This window comes from Salvelinus alpinus, chromosome 36 (genome assembly GCF_045679555.1).
Source record: "Salvelinus alpinus chromosome 36, SLU_Salpinus.1, whole genome shotgun sequence".
Taxonomy (NCBI): domain Eukaryota; kingdom Metazoa; phylum Chordata; class Actinopteri; order Salmoniformes; family Salmonidae; genus Salvelinus; species Salvelinus alpinus.
In genome coordinates this window covers 12,508,374-12,530,487 of record NC_092121.1, presented here as the reverse complement: position 1 = coordinate 12,530,487, position 22,114 = coordinate 12,508,374, and the positions used below count along the sequence as shown (strand labels likewise).

General features: G+C 42.1%; 1 protein-coding gene across 2 annotated transcripts in view; it reads left to right on the top strand.

The window, feature by feature from the left end:
• The first annotated feature begins 1,733 nt into the window (after positions 1 to 1,733).
• The window catches only part of wnk4b (WNK lysine deficient protein kinase 4b), a 73,194-nt gene continuing 52,813 nt past the window's right edge, over positions 1,734 to 22,114 (top strand). The window contains exon 1 of one of the 2 annotated variants that reach the window (XM_071385262.1): positions 1,734 to 2,926. In XM_071385262.1, coding sequence (XP_071241363.1) covers positions 2,291 to 2,926 — 636 coding nt within the window. In that variant the 5' untranslated portion in view covers positions 1,734 to 2,290. The remainder of the gene's footprint in view (positions 2,927 to 22,114) is intronic. The other variant, XM_071385263.1, reaches the window with a different exon arrangement.

Genomic DNA, 22,114 nt, shown 5'->3' with positions numbered 1-22,114 from the left:
GAGATGTGTCAAACAGACATGAATAAACCCCCTTTCCTATAACCACTATGCTATTACCCTTCCTTGACTAAATCTGCACACAACCCAACCCCCTATTACTGAGTTTATCATCAGACAAAAAGGGAATACTTGACTGGTGAGGACACTGTTGTAAACCTATTTTATAAGACAGTGAAACCTCTTTCAGTTTATCTGTATTGCTTTTGTCTCTGTGATTTAATTTCCTATGGAAGAGATTAGGTAGGTATAGCCTAGATTTAGATGGTCAGCTGTCTTTGTCTTTGGCTTAATCCAGACTTCTTTCTACAGTGCCACTTATTTCTACAGTGCCAGGATGGCAGGCTGCCAGGCAATTTTAGTCTGTTGCAACTTGATGTTAAGATGGATTAATTCGTTTCGCTGTAGTCATTATCTACATTTGTATCCTACCCACTATTTCAAGTAGTTCACAATGCAACATTATGTAATATTGCTAAAGATAGTCACCACAGTCAACACCACAGATAAGCGGATAGCTCCTGTCTGGAGCTCTTAAATTACCTCAATAAAACAGTTATTATTATTAAGTTAATATAAGTTTTGATGACTCTTGTCCTCTATCGTAATAATTACCTTACAGTAGACATACAGTATAGCACAATATACAGGATAGTAAATCCAACATTCTAAACCAAAAGCTGGCATCTAAAACCTTGAATGCATTCATATTACACTTGGACCAAGATTCTTGTGACTTATTAGGATACCTTGAATAGTAAGTTTGCAAGGACTACTGTACAGTATGCTAGGCTACTACGCACCACAAACTAACAGCTTTCTAATTTCAGAGTAAACTTCATTAGAATGTTTTATTTTTTTAGCAAATGTTAACTATGAAAATATATACTGAACAAAAATATAAACGCAACATGCAACAATTTCAAAGATTTTACTGAGTTACAGTTCATATGAGGAAATCAGCCAATTTAAATGAATTAATAAGACCCTAATCTATGGATTTCACATGACTGGGAATCTGTTGGTCACAGATATCTTAAATGGGCCTCAGGATCTCGTTGCGATATTTTTTTGCATTCAAATTACCATCGATAAAATGCAATTGTGTTCGTTGTCCGTAGTTTATGCCTGCCCATAACATAACCCCACCGCCACCATGGGGCACTCTGTTCACGTTGACATCAGCAAACTGCTGGCCCACATGACGCCATACTTATGGTAGAGAAATGAAAATGTAATTATCTGGCAACAACTCTGGTGGACATTCCTGCAGTCGGCATGCCAATGTCACGCTCCCTCAAAAATGTTGTCAACTGCACATTTTAGTGGCCTTTTATATTCCCCAGCACAAGTGCACCTGTGTAATGATCATGCTGTTCATCAGTTTGTGGATATGCCACACCTGTCAGGTGGTTAGATTATTTTAACAAAGGAGAAATGCTCACCCACATGGATGTGAACACATTTGTGTACAAAATATGAGAGAAATAAGCTTTTTGTGGTATGGAAAATAAGCTTTTTGTGTGTATGGAAACTTTCTGGGATCTTTTATTTCAGCTCATGAAACATGGGACCAACACTTTACATGTTGCGTGTATATTTTTGTTCCGTGTACATTCACGGGAACTATAGCTTCACACCTATAATAGTCGATGGTTGCAGGCAAAACACAGGATCCGAAATGTGTTTTTGGGGGTGGAGCCCAATGCCCATTGAGTGTTCACTGTGCGCTCGAGCAGTCTACGCGTTGTTGATTCAGATTTAAACCACATTGGGAGCGGACAGTTTGAAGACGTGCGACCAGAGACACAGTTTGAGGAATACTCGGATTAATGTCATTTATTTTTCGTCTGTCTATGAGCAAGACCACGACCAAGTAAATTATATTTGGCGGATTTAAACAAGCACTTTTTACTAGGGAGAACTCGAGAACGACCTTCATTCATGTTGAGGTGAAGAGACTTGTCAGCACACTTGTTGATTGTTAAATATTTGTTTGTATTATTTAGCCAATAGTGTAATAGCCTATAGTTCAATTGAACAGAAAAAAATCGAATGTATAAACCAAATATGTAGACACTTTATCTGTAGCCTATACTTATTTTTGTCTCATTTGGATTTTTGTAGTTTTTTGCCCGTTTTTATTTTTCGAAATAATCCACATTCCCTGCAACCTACGATGTTCCCTTGTCCGGTTTATGTTTTTGAATAGCCTTCATTCGGATTTGCACTATCCACTAGTTGGGACACAAGACCCCACCTGTTGCATTTCGAGGCAAAACTCAAAACAGAAATGTCACAGCTAGAGGTCGACGTGGCCGGACTGAGTTTCTCCAAATTACCTGCTGTGTTCGACGCCAACTCCTGCTTCCCTGGCCGAATACCACCAAGGCGAAGGAGACACTCGGCAAACTCCAGGAGAAACTCGTACAGGTTGAGCAAAATAAATACCTTGGATTTGGAGCCTGAAGTTTACGATGATGCCCCTCTCTCCAAAACTCACTCCTGGTCTGCTGATGATATTTTAGCAGAAACAGCGGCAGAGGAGAAAAAAGTGGACTCATCAGTACCAGCCTCACCTGTCTCAAGCCCGGGAACGAGCACGTGCTCACCTCCTGGAACCCAGGCATCAGACCCCAAACCACCTCTTGATACCTGGGACGCGCCACAGACCAGCTCGCAAGCACAGGGCACAAGTTCAGATTCCGAGGAAGAAATCACTGACAAAAAGGTCATTTTATCTCGAGCTCCATTTGAAAGACAACGGGAGCAAGAGGAAAAGGATGAAATTGAAACCAAAGCCGTGGCGACGTCACCTGATGGAAGGTTCCTCAAATTCAACATTGAAATTGGGAGAGGGTCGTTTAAGACGGTGTACAAAGGCCTGGATACGGAGACAACAGTAGAAGTGGCATGGTGTGAGCTGCAGGTAAATAATTAATCTGCTATGTTTTGTGTACAGATGGAGAACTCAAAAGAACACATCATTCCCTTAAAATCTTATTTAGACTACCGCAAACAATTGTTAACAAAAGGCTTTCGCTCAGCCAAGCAAAGTTCTCTCTACATTGTGGAGTGGGTAACATGTGTGCTGTCTCGCTTAATTAACTGGGTGCTGTACTATATGTGACAATGACTTCAAATTAAATCTCAAGTTCAAGAACATTGGTAAACTGAGACACTTCAAAACATTAAAAAAAGACAAGCTCATTTCACTTCTTTATTGTCGGGGGCAGGCTAATGTGTTTAGGCAGTTATGCCTTCATCAGATCAAGAAGTGTGCCAAATCCATAGTTTTTATACAAGTGTTTAGATGATAATTATAATTGCCCACACCGTCTCTCGACATTATCAGCCGCTCAGATAAGATGCCATACATGACTTAATTTATAATCTCTGTGCTATTTTGGTTTATGCCTATCAGTTTTTATCTGCTGTTATTGAGAACCCGTGTGGACCTACTGAGTTTAAAGCTCTCAAAGTAATCATACAAATAGCCCTATAAAGGACACCGCGCTTCCACACATGGGTGTTTTACATACAGTGGGTTTTGATCAGAGGCGCTTGCTCTTGAAAATGCTTCGCTCCAGTGCATTGCTTCGCTTGAAATTTGCATGAAGTAGAGCAAAAAATGTTCTACCGCTCCGCTAGCAGAGTTCTCGCCGCTCACCTTCCCGCAATCACCTGCACATTTCTCTGCGTGCCCTCGTTGAAAATGAATGGGGGTAGAACTTCTCCTGCTGAATTCATTCTTGGTGAAAACAGCAGAAGTTCCACCCTCATACATTTTCAACGAGTACACGCAGAGAAATGTGCGGGAGAAGGTGAGCGGCGGCGAGAACCTTGCTAGTGGAGCGTGAGAAAAAGTTGAGTTATGCAAATTTCAAGCGGAGCGACGCGAGGATCGCTCCGCCTGAAATTTGCATAAAGTAGAGCACAACTCAACTGGAATCGAACCAGGGTCTGTAGTGACGCCTATAGCACGGAGATGCAGTGCCTTAGACCACTGCACCACTCGGGAGCCATATTGAGTGACCTTTTACCATGGCCAATGATTCCTAGGTACTGTTTCCATGTACTGTACTGAGGAAAAGCACTTTTCATGCTGAGAGTACCAGTACATTCTGTAATCTATCTATGTGTGACCTCATAGTGGGAAAGCTGAACCTTTTGGTGGTGCTTGGGACAGAGAGATGAGTGGTAGTGTGACACTGACTGTCATCCTGACTGTCATCCTGCCTGGCCATTTCTCTTTTCATTGAGAACCACTGGTGCCAGCCAGCACTCATCCAGAGCTGCTTCTCACACCCAAACTTGAGCAATACTAGTTTAGAACAGATACACAGCAAGCAACTTGTTATTACATGTATTTGTAAAATTTGCAACACAGTCATTCATTCACAGAAATGCTTATTACTGAGACTGACTGCCTGGCCTCCCGTTTATCTTCTTGCAACACTTGCCCAAGATCAAGATTACTCACACCAAAGTGGCAATCATTAATTTTCAAGTTTTTGTCACATGCACAAGTACAGTAAAACGTTTTTCTTGCAAACTCAAAACTAATATCAGCATAGCTGTGCCCAGGAGTTCCACCACCCTAGAAGACGATTTAATAGATTTATGTTTCACTCAGAAATTATTATGGTAAAGCAATCAGTGTTCAGGACAGATCCACCATCTTTAAAATGACTATAACTCATCTTAATCTCCCCCAATGTCCCTCAGCAGAGCCTCCACTGACAGCTTGCAGAGAGTTGTTTATAGCAGCAGCAGACTCCCTGGCCAGGCAGCAACCATTGTAACAGGAGCCGCCCCCAACCCTCCATGGGGCAGCTGGGAAGCTGGAGGGAATAGCAGGGACCAGGAGGCGTCATTCTAAAACAAGCCACATTATATAGTACAGGGGAGTGAAAGGCGGCAGAGACTGGTGTGTCATTATGAAACAGGTTTTGTGCACTGAAAGGCAAAGTTGGTTGTGCTTCACTGACCCGTTGAGTGTCGAAGTTAGTTGGCTACATGGTTTCCAAGCAGGATGAGCAAGGTGCAGGGAGTCAGCCAACTCGGTTGAACAACCTCCTCAGCAATCAATCAAATTTCAATCAAATACATTTTATAAAGCCATTTTTACATCAGCAGTTGTCACAAAGTGCTATACAGATACTCAGCCTAAAACCCTAAAGAGCAAGCAATGCAGATGTAGGAGGAAAAACTCCCTAGAAAGGCAGGAACCTAGGAAGAAACCTAGAGAGGAACCAGGCCCCTAGGAGTGGCCAGTCCTCTTCTGGCTGTGTCAGGTGGAGATTATAAGAGCACATGTAAATTAAGGCCAGATTGTTCTTCAAGATGTTCATAGATGACCAACAGGGTCAAATAATAACCACAGTCGTTATAGAGGGTGAAGCAGTTCAACACCTCAGGAGTAAATGTCAGTTGGTTTTTCATAGCCGAGCATTCAGAGGTCGAGACAGCAGGTCCGGGACGAATTAGCACGTCCGGTGAAACCGGTCAGGGTTTTGATAGTGGCAGCACGACCGGGTGGATGATTGGGGACAGGGACAGGTAGTCCTGAGGCATGGTCCTAGGGCTCATAGAGAGAGATTGAGGTTGCGAGAGAGTTCTTCTGACTCCTTGGCCTAAAACAAATCACACTGTGCATAATTACAAGGTCTCTCTCTCCCTCTCTCTCTTGGAAGTCCTGTAATGGCCCTTGAGTTCCTACCTCCAGAGTAACTAACTACATGAGTAAACCAGAACAGCAACCTGCCCAGGCCATGTATATTATGTGTGTGTGTGTGTGTGTGTGTGTGTGTGTGTGTGTGTGTGTGTGTGGTGACCTTTACCTGTCCTGTGTTTGTTGGGCTTTTCTGTTCTCCTTTGTTTCCTGTACACTTCACACACTGGGAGTTTCAAGGAGAAGCCCTGCACTGTGGAATGTCACCACAAGATTGATTGTAGCAGCACCTGGGTTAGGGTTAGGGTTGTGTTGTAGTTTTTTGGGGGAGGTGAGGGGGTAAAGCACACGAGGCCTGCCATGAATATGTTCTATGTTGTTGTGATGCATTTGATTTGTCATAGTAGTTGTTTATGATTCCCATTGACATCTGTTATGTAAGTATTAAGACAGCGCTGGCCTTCTGACCTAGGCTTTAGGTCAAGTGTTGACATAATGTCCCTTATGAGGTATGATTACATCAAAAATAGACCAATGCTTATTTAGGCAACACTGCCTAAAAATATAAAATCCGTATCCCTTGATTTTTCCTTTCTCTGTCTTATCTCTGTGCACTAATTGCACTTCATGCTGCCTGTGCCTGTGTAAGAGTAACTCAGTGCATGATATAGAGAAGATATCTGGTTTACCTATCTATCCATGGCAAGGCTTGCTTGCATGTTAAAGACTTCTCTAATCAATCAAAACCTTTAGACACCCATTAAAATGACAGTTAAAGAAGACTAGATATTTCTTGGGAGATCTTGTTCTCAAGAACACGCACACACATACAGCTGTGTTTCCTTTTTCAAAATGTCAAGATGTCAGTGGGAATCAGACCCATGGGGAGAGAGAGAGAGAGGCCGCTTATACAAAGTATGAGCTGAACTAACTGAACCCTCCCTTACCCCACCTCTAGAAGAAAACAAGGAGGGCTTTCAGGCCAGAACTGACATTAGCTGTAAAAGCATTTGCCATACTAAACATGGGACTAGGATTTACAAACCCCAGACTGAGGCCAGGAGTCCATTGAAGTGTCTCTCAGTCCCTCCGTCACTTGAATAAGCGTATTCCTGTGCCACGCTAGGTGACAAGAGACTTGGTGACTAGTCTGGAACTTCCCTGGCTGGTAGCCCCTAAATAATAAGTGTCCTTTACCCCTATATATTTCCCAAACAAATACTTTTTTCCCCTCCCGTGGTGTTACTGTTCTCCGGGGGACACATTCTTCTGCTGCTCCAGCTGGAACCTTTTTTTTCCCGTCAGCCTTTTCCACTTCAGAATGTTGCTCTTACCGCCTGTGGAGTGATTGAGCTAATCCAACTTGCCCTCTTAATTTATTTTACCCACAATACCCAGTTTAATTAGCCCTGATAAATTGCTGGGGGTCTCTACAAGGGCTACCATGGTGATGGTGGTCTGCTCTGACACCCCATGACAATCCCACACCCCATCCCTAAACGCGTGTAAGCGAGACAAACACTACTATACTCATGGGCCTTCAGCGCAGCTAATGAGACTGCCCAAGGCTACCGGTAGTGATGCCACCGTGGCTGACTACGTGACTCTGATCAAGGATAACACCGACTGGCTGGCTGACTGACTCAGCCTCTCAGCAGGCTTGCCCCCACACCCCCTGTCCATTCATTAACATGCAGTTTAGCGCTCATAATGTTTCACTGCCTTCACTGAGTGTGAAGGAAAACGGAGGGGAGCACTGCACACACTCAAGCAGCACTACATCCGTTTGGCTCTGGTTCATAAGCCGTGCTAACTGTGAAAAAAAGCAAACACTATTTAATTAAAACTGGCTATATTTAGGGGTCAACTGGTTTAATGGGAGTGCTGGCCAACATGTCCAGATGACTTGGATGGAGCCTGCTAGCAGGAAAGCCAATCATCTCTCCTTCACCTGGGGCAGATTCAGTTTGCACAATGTTACATAACACTGCAGCCATGGAGGTAGAAATTGATTATAAATGCGGATTACTTCTATGTAATCTATCATTCAGTGCTCTTAGTACTGAATATAGTCCTCATTCATCTCAGACTGCTTGATTGGTCGTGGCTGGGTTAGGGTTGGGAGGTGGGGCAATTTTAGTGGGACAAAGTAGGTGGGAAGTAGCTTTATCTTTATGTCTGTATTTTATGTATGTGTTGATGACAGATACTTACACAAGTCATTCTCTGTTACGTTTTGGGAAATGGGGCTTGGACGCCAGTTCTCATGAGGAACGATAATGGACACTGACCCTGTCCGATCCAACACATCTCATTGCCTTCGGAAAGTATTCAGACCCCATGACTTTTTCCACATTTTATTTTGTTACAGCCATATTCTAAAATGGATTAAATAAAAATATAAACCTCAGCAATCTATACACAATACCCCATAATGATAAAGTAAAAACAGGTTTTTAGCAAATTTATTCAATATAAAAACCAGAAATACATTATTTACGTAAGTATTCAGAGCCTTTGCTATGAGACTCAAAATTGAGCTCAAGTGCATCCTGTTTCCGTTGATCATCCTTGATGTTTCTACAACTTGATTGGAGTCCACCTGTGGTAATTTCAATTGATTAGACATGATTTGGAAAGGCACACACCTGTCTATATAAGGTCCCACAGTTGACAGTGCATGTCACAGCAAAAACCAAGCCATGAGGTCAAAGGAATTGTCCGTAGAGCTCAGAGACAGGATTGTATCTAGGCACAGATCTGGGGAAGGGTACCAAAACATTTCTGCAGCGTTAAAGGTCCCCAAGAACACAGTGTCCTCCATCATTCTTAAATGGAAGAAGTTTGGAACCACCAAGACTCTTCCTAGAGCTGGCCGCCCAGCCAAACTGGACCTCAGACTGGGGCGAAGGTTCACCTTCCAACAGGACAACGACCCTAAGCACACAGCCAAGACAACGCAGGAGTGGCTTTGGGACAAGTCTCTGAATGTCCTTGAGTGGCCCACCCAGAGCCCGGACTTGAACCCGATCGAACATCTCTGGAGAGACCTGAAAATAGCTGTGCAGCAACGCTCCCCATCCAACCCGACAGAGATTGAGAGGATCTGCAGAGAAGAATGGGAGAAACTCCCCAAATACAGGTGTGCCAAGCTTGTAGCGTCATGCTCAAGAAGACTTGAGGCTGTAGTCGCTGCCAAAGGTGCTTCAACAAAGTACTGAATCAAGGGTCTGAATACTTACATTTTTTAAATAAATTAGCAAAAATGTATAAACCTGTTTTTGCTTTGTCAGTATGGGTTATTATGTGTAGATTGATGAGGGGAAAAAATCAATTTAGTCAATTTTATAATAAGGCTGTAACGTAACAAAAGGCATTGTACATGTTTTTTTTTGTGACAAAGAAGTTGTTGACTATAGATAAAATGCAGTAGTTGGTGGACAACAAGTTGCCTTAAAGGGACCTTGTCACATCTCTCTTGTGTATTTCATACTCAGCATTGCACCACTCCTGTCCCTCCCATGCCTCGGGTTGCTCTCTCAGGATCCCTGGATTGGCCCTTGAGGAGGGGCAGATGAAACCGTTACTACCTCCAGAGTAACTAACCCTAAACCTGATTGAACCATAATAACGATGTGCAAAGGCCATGTATAGTTACTCTGTGTATGTGTGTGGTGTCCTTCTTTATCTGTCCTATGTTTGTTGGGCTTTTCTGTTCTCTTTTGTTTGCTGTACATTTCACACACTGGGAGTTTCAATGAGAAGCCCTGCACGGTGGAATGTCACCACAAGATTGATTGTAGCAGCACCTGGGTTAGGGTTAGGGTTGTGTTGTTGTTTTTTGGGGGAGGTGAGGGGGTAAAGCACACGAGGCCTGCCATGAATATGTTCTATGTTGTTGTGATGCATTTGATTTGTCATAGCAGTTGTTTATGATTCCCAATGACATCTGTTATGTAAGTATTAAGACAGCGCTGGCCTTCTGACCTAGGCTTCAGGTCAAGTGTTGACATAATGTCCCCTTATGAGGTATGATTACATCAAAAATAGACCAATGCTTATTTAGCCAACACTACCTTTGAGGTGCTTGTTTCTGTAATCCTTGTTGATTATACAGTGCCTTGCAAAAGTATTCATACCCCTTGGATTTCTTCACGTTTTATTGTGTTACAAAGTGGGAATGAAATGGATTTAATTGTAACTTTTTGTCAACAACCTACACAATACTTGAATGTCAAAATGAATAGAAATATAGTTGTTGCATAAGTGTTCAGTCAATACATGTTAGAAACCCCTTTGACAGTGATTTACAGCTGTGAGTCTTCTTGGGTAAGTCTCTAAGAGCTTTTCACACCAGGATTGTGCAATATTAACCCATTATTCTTTCCATAATTCTTCAAGCTCTGTCAAGATGTTGGTAATCATGGCTAGACAGCAAATTTCAAGTCTTGCCATAGATTTTCAAGTAGATTTAAGTCTAATCTGTAACTTGGTCTTGTGTTGTAGGTTATTGATCTGCTGAAAGGGGAATTGGTCTCCCTCTGTCTGATGTAAAGCAGACTGAAGTAGATTTTCCTCTAGGATTTTGGTTGTGCTTAACTTCATCCCGTTTCTTTTTATCCTGAAAAACTCCCCAGTATTTGCGGATGTCAAGCATAGCAATAACATGATGCAGCCATCACCATGCTTGAAAATAAGGAGGCAGTTACTCAGTGATGTGTTTTATTGGATTTGCCCCAAACATAAATCTTTGAATTTAGGCCAAAAAGCATATTCATTTGCTTTGTTTTTTGCAGTATTAGTTTAGTGCCTTGTTGCATGTTTTAGAATATTTGTGTTCTGTTTATTTTCTGTCATTATTGTTGAGTAATAATTTTTTATTTATCCCTTATTTTACCAGGTAAGTTGACTGAGAACACATTCTCATTTGCAGCAATGACCTGGGGAATAGTTACAGGGGAGAGGGATGAATGAGACAATTGCAATTGCAAACTGGGGATGATTAGGTGACTGTGTTGGTATGAGGGCCAGAATTGGAATTTAGCCAGGACACCAGGGTTAACACCCCTACTCTTACAATAAGTGCCATGGGATCTTCAGTGACCACAGAGAGTCAGGACACCCATTTAACATCCCATCTGAAAGACAGCACCCTACACAAGGCAATATCCCCAATCACTGCCCTGGGGCATTGGGATATTTTTTTAGACCAGAGGAAAGGGTGCCTCTTACTGGCCCTTCAACACCACTTCCACCAGTATCTGGTCTCCCATCCAGGACCAACCCTGCTTAGCTTCAGAAGCAAGCCAGCAGTGGGATGCAGGGTGGTATGCTGCAACGTTGATTCATCTTCAGTTTTCTTCTATCACAGCCATTGAACTCTGAACTCTGTAACTGTTTTAAAATCACCAATGGCCTCATGGTAACATCCCTGAGCAGTTTAATTCCTTTCCTGCAAAAAATGTAAATTAAATCAATTTGAATCCCACTTTGTAACAAAATACAAGGGGTATGAATATTTTTGTAAGGCACAGTAGAGGCATGAATGGGTTTTTGTAGTATTTCTTTATAAACTCGTGCAGAAAACATCGACCCCCTTAGGGTACCTCCCATTGTGGTCTCTTAAACCGTGAACCAGGTCTCCCGTCAACACGTATCCATTATGTAGAAGAAGAGCAACAGTGCCTCAGCTCTGCACTTTTCCTTTTGTTGTCTGACTGAAACCTGCTAAACATACCTACTAAAACCATGAGTAGTTCTGTTCCTCAACCAACCAATATAACCCATTGCATGTGTAAAACTAGCCTAAATATATGCTGTGATCAGTCTTGTTTTTACTTGTAGTTCCTAACTGACTATAAGACGAATTTGAAACATGTTCTGATTATGTTTTCAGGTCAAAATCAGTGCCCCTGAACCTCATTGTCTATTAAGTTACAAAGAGAATTTGCATTGGTACAGACCAAGGCACACAGCTTTAGTAACAGATTTCATGCTGCTTTGTGCTGATAAACTATTATTTTAAAGCCTCAAAGTGGACAGGGATAATTGACAAATTAACTTGGCGGATGTAGGCTTCTATGATTGGGCTTGGGATAATGGGTGAGATTCTGTTTAATATGCTTTGCTTATCCCCCACTGGCACCTTTGCCAATTGAATAACATCATATTCCCTTAGCATTTTTTAAATTCACAAACATCACTTTGGTACTCGGTGTGTGTGTGTGGTGTGGTTTTTTCCCTCCTTTCATATTCTTAGAGAGCAGCATGGATCAGAGGAAAGTTTTTCAGAGCTTAGTTTCCACTGCCTGAAAAAAATAAGCGCTTGCTGAAACGTTTTAAACGCTATAGTGTGTTTCACGACTCGTGAAATTTGCAACTCAGCGTTGTATGTACTGTGGATTGCACCCTTCAACATGGCTCCCCCTTTTCTCAGGACTTTGTCTTCATATCTATCTAGCTACCAGTAGAGAGAGAGATAGAGACTGAGAAGTAGCCAGTAAGATAAACGTGAGGTGGGAAGGAGAGAGAGAGCAGAGTTTAATAATTGTAACTGAACTTAGAAGGCCCTGTGTATGTCACGACTTCTACCGAAGTCGATGCCTCTCCTTGTTAGGGCGGTGTTCGGCGGTCGACGGTCTTCTAGCCATCGCCGATCCATTTTTAATTTTCCATTTGTTTTGTCTAGTTTTCCCACACACCTGGTTCTCATTTATTTCCCTCATGTGTTATGTATTTAACCCTCTGTTTCCCCGATGTCTTTGTGTGGTGTTGTTTATCTGTTTGCATGTATGCGCACGTTAGGCTGGGTGCGCTGGGTTATGTTAAACCCATATTTGTATTTTCGTGTTCGTTTGTGCCGTGTGCTTTTGGTTCGCCAAATAAAAGGCTCTGTTTTGCCACCAAGGGCTGACTTCCTACAGCCTTTCACGCATACCTTGACAGTGTATGTCTTTTTTAATCACCTTAGTTTTGCTATGAATGAGGATTGGGTTCTGAAAGCCTCCATTCCCATAGCTGCCAGAATCTCAGAATTGAACGCTACAGTATTAGTACTACGAATGTAGAGCTGAAAAGTGACAATCTAGTCTCTGAGTTGAAGGCTATTAGCAGTACAAAATGTTAATAGAAGTCAAGTTACGATTTCCATGGTTACCTTAAGATATTTCACCTGTTCCTTAAACAAACAGTGAACAACTGCCATGATTCAAGAGCTGCGTTAGCAGACCTCAGTGGCACAGCAACAGCTGCCAGAGAGAGAGAGAGAGAGAGACACAGAGAGAGAGAGAGAGAGAGAGCATAAAACACATTGTGAAACACTGTCATAACATGTTCCTTGTCCTGCTGGTTCCCCAGCTACCCTGTCTAATTATCAGTTAGACAGCAGGTAAATGACAGACCATACATGAAAGTTACAATCAGACAGATGTGCAACTAAAGGCTCACATTTGTTCTCTGTATGTCTTTGAGCTAATTTTCTGCCGGTCGGATGACAAAAATATTTAGCTTATTGGAAGAAAAAAACTACGGCAGTTCCCCAAGATAAAGTGTACTCTATTCTGTCTCTCTCTCACAATATAGGCCATTGGGAAACCCACACAAAAGAATTTGACGGAGAATATGATGAACTGGCATTACGTCAAATCAAATTTATATTTTAGTTTATAATGGACTGTATTGTGTTCTTTGCACCCTGCCATCCGGAGTTTGTTTGATTCTCTCACAAGGAGATACCGCTAACTCTATGTCATTACCGACCATATCATGTTCAATGAGACCAGTCCAGTTTTTCAAGTTCTCTACTGGTATTTGGAACTTCTGAAACTTTATCAATTCATAGTACATCTTTTTTGGATTATATTGTGCTCCAGATGGACAAAGGTTACTGGCTTCAAAGAACAAGAGCCACAGAGGTTTGACAGCTCATTTTGAATCGGCCTGTTTTAACACCTCGGAGGATGCCTTGTCCGTCGGTTGTAAATGTTTTTCATATTTCTCTATCATCACATTTTTTTGCTTGACATTAATTACCTTTGCCTTCAGAAATATATAATTTATGTTTTTCTGATCTGCTGTCTTTAGAGTATTTTACCTCCTTCAGTCTCTTCTCAATTAGGGCTCCTAAATTCACTATAACTTAATATGGATGATAAAAGCTATTTGTGTTAGCCATAGACCCTTTTGACATCTCTTCCTAAAAACAATGACTGGACGTAGACCAGTTATTTTCCAACCCACCATCCATCTTTCTTGTACTCTGTCCTCCCCTCTCCTCCTCTCTCATGGTCTTTGTCGCTGTCTCTTTTCCCTCTCCTCCCATGGTATCTATGTCTTTACTGCGTTTATTGCCTATACTGTTATTACCTCCCAAATCATATAGTGCAAGGGGAACAATCTTGTACAATATATTCATCTTCACATATGAGCCTGGCTATATAGCTGTATGGTGTGTGGATAGCAACAGTTCCAACGGTACTGTCATCATCCTTACATGTCCCTGACCTTAACACCCTATTGGTTTAACAATCACGCCCTGGTCTGTTTCACCTGTCCTTGTGATTGTCTCCACCCTCTCCAGGTGTCGCTTATTTTTCCCAGTGTATTTATTTCCTGTCTCTCTGTGCCAGTTCGTCTTGTATGTTCCAAGTCAACCGGCGTTTTCCCCGTTCTCCTGCTTTTTGCATTCTCCTTTTTCTAGTCCTCCCGGTTTTGACCCTTGCCTGTTTCTGGACTTTGTACCCACCTGCCTGACCATTTTGCCTGCCTTGACCACGAGCCTGCCTGCCACTCTGTACCTCCTGGACTCTGATCTGGTTTTGACCTTTTTGCCTGTCCACGGCCATTCTCTTGCCTACCCCTTTGGATTAATAAACATTGTAAGACTCCAACCATCTGTCTCCTGTGTCTGCATCTGGGTCTCACCTTGTACCTTGATATTAACAGGCTCAGGGGTCCTTATACACTTACAGTTGAATGCTTACATGTGTTCATGTATGTATCATGTTCTGTCTAGCTATTGACATAGTCAGAAGGGGGTTGTAACAGACCATTCCATCTAGATGATCCTGGCAGTCGACACTCAACAGATTGAGCAAGAGCGACGCATATCGGAAATATCATGTGTCAGTACAGTAATGGGCTACATACATATGAGGGAGATATTCAGGTATAATAAATATGTGACAAAAGATATTGCAGTTTAATCATTTTATGACCTCACTAAACTCAAAGAAATGGGTCACTTTACTTCGTATCATTCTGAGCTCCTCTAGGTTATCTGTGAATGACCCGGGGTCATAGTTCCACAACTCATACCATTAATTTTAACTGCTGAGTATTTTCTTCTATAGTTCTACCCTTTTACTTTCCTAGTGAACTGCATGAAAGGTGTCTCCACGTGTCACAAAAGGTGTAATGAAATAATCATTTAATTGTCATTGAGCTTTGTTTTGTGCTATTATAAGAGTGGGCATGGTTTGGCAGTGCTTATAGCATGTAGTGTTCTTTACTTGAGTGGCAGACTTGGTTCTTGCCAGTTGCCATCACCTGTATATGTAATGACTCATTAAACCTCCCAGTTTCACATTCAACACACCTGGACATTTTATCACAAACACCTATGAGCTGTCATGACGTTTACAATGATGTTTACAAACAACAGAATATCTCAAACGTCATTCATATTCATGATTCACTCCAATTACAGGCCTGAAAGTCCCTTTGTTTTTAGCATGGAAGCACGCCTGAAATATGCCCATTGTTTACCTTAGCGTAATGAAAAGAAACAGCTGTTTGTGAGATTGGGATCTGATCCACTATTAACATAGTGGATCATTATTAACCTATTAAACCATGTGACTGGCCTGGAGTCTTATTTTCTGCACCCTCAGGCTGGTTCCACACACACACACGCGAGCGAGAAAGCTTGAAAGCAGAGACGCAGAGACTGACACACAGGGCCGGCTCTAGCCTTTTGGCGAGATTTGCGAGATTTGGTCCCCGCCTTTTTTTAAAGTGAATTTCCTGCAATTCTACACATTTTGCCATCGTACAGAGAGAAATAAATGTCAGTTTTACAGCTAATTTACCGCTATTCTACACATTTTGCCATGGGGTGGAGAGAAATTTTTTCACTTTAAAGCTAATTCCCTGCAGTTCTACACATTTTGCCATGACTTATGCTATGTTAATAATATCTGAGGGAAAATTACTAACAAAATCAATGGGGGCCTCTGGGCACATGCCCTGCGTGCCTCATGCCCTGCCTGCCTGTTCGGTATTTGGCCATGATTAATACAATTTTAGATGGCTGGCTATAATTTACCAATCAAGGAATTGTTAGCTGACATGGCTAATTGATTGACTGTCAGTGACTGACATAACAAGAGAACAATTGCTGATCCACAACCAAATTTCAAACTTGTGCCTTGTGTATTCTGCTATTCTAACTCTCAATATTAAGTTGAGATCCCAACTGAGGTCCTAAGAAATGTTTTATGATGAGTGTGTGGGTTGGGGGCCCCCTAGCGGCTTGGAGCCCTAAGCGACCGCTTATGTTGCTTATGCTTGGAGCCGGCCCTGCTGACACATCATATCACATCACATTTGTTTCAGATCATCATGCTCCATTACTCATTGACATGGACAGGACGGATAGACTGCACCGTTACCACTGTAGGTATTGCACTTGTGGATCTGTTTGATGCAAATATCCATCTGATGGTATTTCTGTTTGATTTATGGTAGCGGAAGGAAATCCAAGTCTTATGCGACAGCGGATATCTAATTCTCAGTTGCCAAGAAAGAAATCCTAGTGAATTCAAATCCTAAGAGCTAAGGGCTTTCTTATATTAGCTGTGAGTGTTATCAGCTTAGCCAAGCTGCGTTATCAAGCCAAGGCTCTTATTTTGAGGGTCTGCAGTGCATATACAAACAGCCCAGGATTGAGAGAGCAGGATTGAGAGTGTTATTGTATGGTGGAGTGTAACTTGACTATGACTATATCTTTCACCCTGAATTAGGATACTAGGTGATAAATGTATATTCCCAAGTTTCCAACATAGGTGCACAGGTCGAGAGAAAAATTTGAGTCATCAAGGTGACAGACAGTGACACGTTCAATACCGCCTTGCACACACTTGTCTGCATCTAGCTGATCTAGGGTGTAATCATTAGTCCAACAGTTGCAAAAGAGACTTTCTTTTGGACGAATTCAAGTATGTTTATCCCCGTTTCGTTCTAGTTGCTTACGTTTTCAAGAAACATTTTTCGACAATCGGTGGAATGAATACACCCGTGATCACACGTAAACACAGTTCACTTTCATAGCAGCCACATACAAACAGCATGATCATTTTGCTCGTTGTAAAATTCCATCTCGCATTCTCCTCTCACCTTTTCCGTTTGCTTGTGGACTTCAGTGCACAACTCATCAGTTGTCTGTGACCAGGCGAAAAAAAACTTTTCAAGCCAAACCTTCATATCATAACTATTAACCGCTACACACAGCCTACATCGTTGTCACCATATTAGCTAATGTCATAGCTAGTCAACATAGCTACTAAAACTAACGTGTTAGTAAACCCGCTACAATCATGCAGTACAGTGTACAGTCAGCAAGCAGTTAAGCAGTTACACCGGCGGGCCCAGTGGCAATAAATTAATAAAATCAAAAGCTTACCTTGACTTGGAATAGTTCCAGTGTTGGATAGCCATAGCCAGCTAGCTAACATAACATCCCTCTCTGTTTGAGCCAGGTGTTTGAGTTGGCTAAACTAGCTAGCTGCATTCACTAGCAAAGTGAAAGTGGAAGAAAAAAAATACAACAAAATATAGCTATCTCTCTCTCTTGCTTCTCCTTCATTTTTAAATAAATACATTTGTTCAAAAATGTGTTCAACTACTCACCACATTTTATGCACTGCAGTGCTAGCTAGCTGTAGCTTATGCTTTCAGTACTAGATTCATTCTCTGATCCTTTATTGGGTGGACAACATGTCAGTTCATGCTGCAAGAGCTTACATAGGTTGGAGGGCATCCTCTGGAAGTTGTCATAATTAGTGTGTAAGTCTATGGAAGGGGGTGAGAACCATGAGCCTCCTAGGTTTTGTATTGAAGTCAATGTACCCAGAAGAGGACGGAAACTAGCTGACCTCCGGCTACACCATGGTGCTACCATACAGAGTGCTGTTGAGGCTACTGTAGACCTTCTTTGCAAAACAGTGTTTTAATCAATTATTTGGTGACGTGAATATATTTAGTATAGTTTTATCTAAAAATGCTAACTTTTTAAATGTTTCACTTAATGTTTCACTAAATTCACTGAGGAGGATGGTCCTGAGCCTCCACTGTCCCCCATGTCTTTTGTGTTTCTCAGTGTAGCTTCACTCCTGTGACCAGAGGTTGACTTAACATTCAGCACAAATTGATCTCCTTTAAAAAATATGAAGAAATAGGGCGATGGGGAATCTGGTCGTTTTTTGATTTATTTTTGTGACTTGATTTTCAGCATCCTTCATGCAGTGACAGTGTTATGTTTGATGGGGCATAATCGTAATTGGAGCTGGCCTCTGGCGCCATCCATTTGGGATTACCTGAGGTCAGAGTGAAACCAAACCAGTAAACAAGGAGGAGGATAATTGTAATGGGATTTAACTAGCAGAGCTCCTGGTAAGACGCTTCAGGAGGGTGGTCACGTGTGCTAGCAAGGCAGAGGTCCTGGGTTTGAGCCTCGGTGTGAGCCGAACAGGAGGAAGTGGACCTCGCTAAGCAAGCAACGTGACGTCCTTTACACCAGCATGACCCCATTCATACCATACACCCTTTAGTTCTGATGCTAAATGGCTTATCTAGGATCAAACTCTGCAGATCAATAGTTCTTAACCTCAGACTTATCATTACACATTTACTATTAGTTGCTAGTTGTTAACCTATTTCTAGGTTAGTTCAACTTTGATTCAAAGTGGCAGGCGTGAAATGATCTGAAAACTCAATCTGCTACAAACTACCTATCAAAGTAAAGCCCTACAATATCTACAGAATCAGTGTTCAATAACTCCTGGATCTGGTAGTTCAAAGCGAATCTTATCACCCTGTGTTTTAGTGTTTAACAGACACATTCTTGTTTCTCTGCTCTTCCTTTGTTCTCCTGGTGGACATGGCAATCCTATAGCCCTGACAGGCTCTGCTTCTGTACCTCCAAAGGCACTAGTTAAAGCCCTTGACGGGGAACATCTGTGGGGTAAGATTGCACCAGGCTTTTCCAGAGAACCCGGAGGCTTTACGAGACAGAGGCCGGTTTAATGAGACATTCTCAACTGCTCTGGCCAGGGCTTTGGAGTTGCCCGTCCCTGACACACCCTCACATGGCTTGATTTTCTATGGAGAAACTTGGGGGGGCTTCAGGCCTTCACCTTTTACAGGCCCGCTTTATTGTCATTTACTGTTTACTTCTTCCTTGGATACAGTTCAGTCTTTGTCTCTATATTGATTTGTACAAAGAATGGTCTGGTGTGACAGTATACGGAAAGTGTTGTTGAATCAACTTAATGGTGGTATTTATTGATGAAGACACAGGTGCTGGTCTATGCCTGGTATAATTTGTGTCAAGTTGATAAGAGAACAGTGATGTATAGATTTTTCTTTCAATATGTCACTCATTCTTATCATTTTCGTACATAGTCATTCCGAAACCTTTTATTCGTCAACCTGTTTGGTTTGTGTCTGGTTCTAAGCAAATACATAACCTTGTGGGTCAGGGTTAAAACAGAAGATCCTACACCTCCTCCGCTCCCTCCACCCTGCAGATCTTTTCTGTGCTCAGAGACAAGGAGCGAGCCAAGGAGCGAGCAAGGCATGCTGTGAGTTGGCCCCAGCCCCCAAGGTCGATGAGGGAGATATAATGTCAGTTTCCTTATCAAATCAGCTGTGACTCGCTTTCTCTCATTGTTTGTTTTTTCTACTGATGTTTTCCAACGGTCGAAACATGCAATGTCAGTGCTTCTTTGGAGCATGAGCTGAGGCCTTAGCAGTGTTATTTGAGTCAGTTAGACCCTATGACATCAGTTTCACTTGTCTTAGTCAGTGATATCCTCTTCACTACGTCTTAGCTACTCCCAAATCAGGAACCTGAATGGCTTTAACAGGGGTTCAAGTTTTCAGTCTGGCAGATATCTCTCTCTCCTCCCTTGGATATTTATACCCCAATGTGTGTCCCTCCAGCTGTTATTTACCTGAACAAACACCACAGCCACAGGGACTACTCAGTTACCCCTAAATGGTTTGTGTAGGTCATCAGAGCCACAGAGAAGCACCAGTATACCTTGTCTCTGGTTGGCTCTTGAGATTCAGGAAGGAGAAAAGTGGCTGTAGGTTAAAGAAGTACCCTGAAGCACTCCGCACAAATACAAAAGGACCCAAACACTTGGCATGATAATAATCTTATGTCTGTTTCATGGCCTTTCACGGTCAATAGCTAATGTCTGTCAGTTTGAACTGCAATCACGTGCAAATCAATACAGTAGTGCAGCAGGTTTCTCAGCAAATCTCTGCAGGTGGGTTTGACTGGTTTATTTTCATGGGAATTAAGATTTGTAATTTACCAGTAGCTTAATAGTATTAGCTCACAAGTCTCTAATCTCTACCAGCCCCTAACCTCTAGTTAGTAGACTATGTATGATGAATTGCCTAATAACCTGCTAACACATTCATTTCCATGATGGCTTCATAGCTAATTAGCTGCTAATAGGCTACATACAATGTGCCTTATTCTAAAGTGTTACTTATCAGGATCTTTGACACTCACCCTTCCCACTCCCACCACTCTCTCCCCTCCCAGCTGGTTGTGGGTTGCCAGGCCCTGCAAACCACCAAACAGTGCTTATGTAAGGGTGAGATGGCGTTCGCCGGCCAAATACCTCCTGGCTTTGCGGCGCATGCCGAGATCCTCTGGGACTAATAATATCCCCCTTCAGCGTCCCAGAAAGGGGGGCCAGGTCCCTCCCCTCTCTGGGTTAGTTTTTGGAGGCTGACGCCTCATGTGATTTGAGGACAAATTAGCCCAGAGGCTAATTTTGACCACCCTAGCATGGAGTGTGTGGGGAGTGTATATGCAGTTCAGACAGCAAGCATAGTGACCCTGTGTTTCCTTGGGGTTACATAGTGGCAACTAACTGTCCAGAACTGTCTGGATTTCTGGGATAGATCCAGGCTAAATCACATCCGGCCGTGATTGGGAGTACCATAGGGCGGCGCACAATTGGCCTAGCGTCGTCCAGGTTTGGCTGGGGTAGACCGTCATTGTAAATAAGAATTTGTTCTTAACTGACTTGCCTAGTTAAATAAAGGTTAAATAAATAAAATATGATTGTCTGTAAATATAAGTTAGTACATAAATGTTATGATATTAGTTAGATTAAAGAAGATATGCAAACATGTTTTTGGACAATTAGTTGTTTTTAGCTGCTTTGAGTTGTAGTTCCTTGTGCTCCTCCCTGAAGCTATGGTGGTCTTATACAGATTCTTACAGTAACTGACTGCACTACTGTTCAATCAGTAATCCTGCCTAGAAAATAGCTAAATGTTCTCCTGCCTCAGAGGCAAACCTAAAGCACAGTCATCTGAAGTAAATCGATTTTTCCTAATTGTAACATAATCTACAATGAAGCATTGTTTCTCTACTAATTTCAAAAAGACTGCAGTGTTTAACTAGAAATGTTTCACGGAGTCTCATCTGTATTTGCTGGAGTTCTTAAAAGAACCTTACGGTTCCGACTGGACTCACTGAACAGACGTTTGGTATTTTAGATAAATCTTTGTACCTCCAATTATGATATGTTATATTTGGTATGGTTACCAAAGACAGAAGGTTACTTAAGACATTAACGATAGGAGGGAGGTTGGTTGGGGAGGATGGGTGGACGTATCTAGCAATTCAAAGGTTGCGTGTCCGACTCGTGTCGGGGATAACTGTAGCATTTTAGCTAACTCTTCCCCTAACCTTTATTCTAACCTTAACCCAATAAACTTTTTCCGTAAATTCTCCTAACCTTTGTCTTTAGTTCTCCAAACCACCAACGTAAATTCTCCCTGTAATTCTCCTTTGTTGTTCCGATGCAACATGCAACCTTGTCTCAGAGAAATATGTATAATACAAGATCATCCGAGTTGTATAATACGTTACATCATCCAATTTGTATGCTATTGTACAACCGGGTATGACGTATGATATTACACGTCCTCTAAATCGTATGATATTGTACAACCGCTATTCCATTCATAATGTAACCTAACCTAACATAAAGTATCATACTAAATGGGACGACAAATTTACGTACCAAATCTTACGAATTGGCCTGAGGCCAGGTTGCATGGTTGGAGAAAAGGGGCATTGATGTCACCCTGACACGGTGTCAACTCACTCAGGTTAAAATCAGTGTGTCCTCA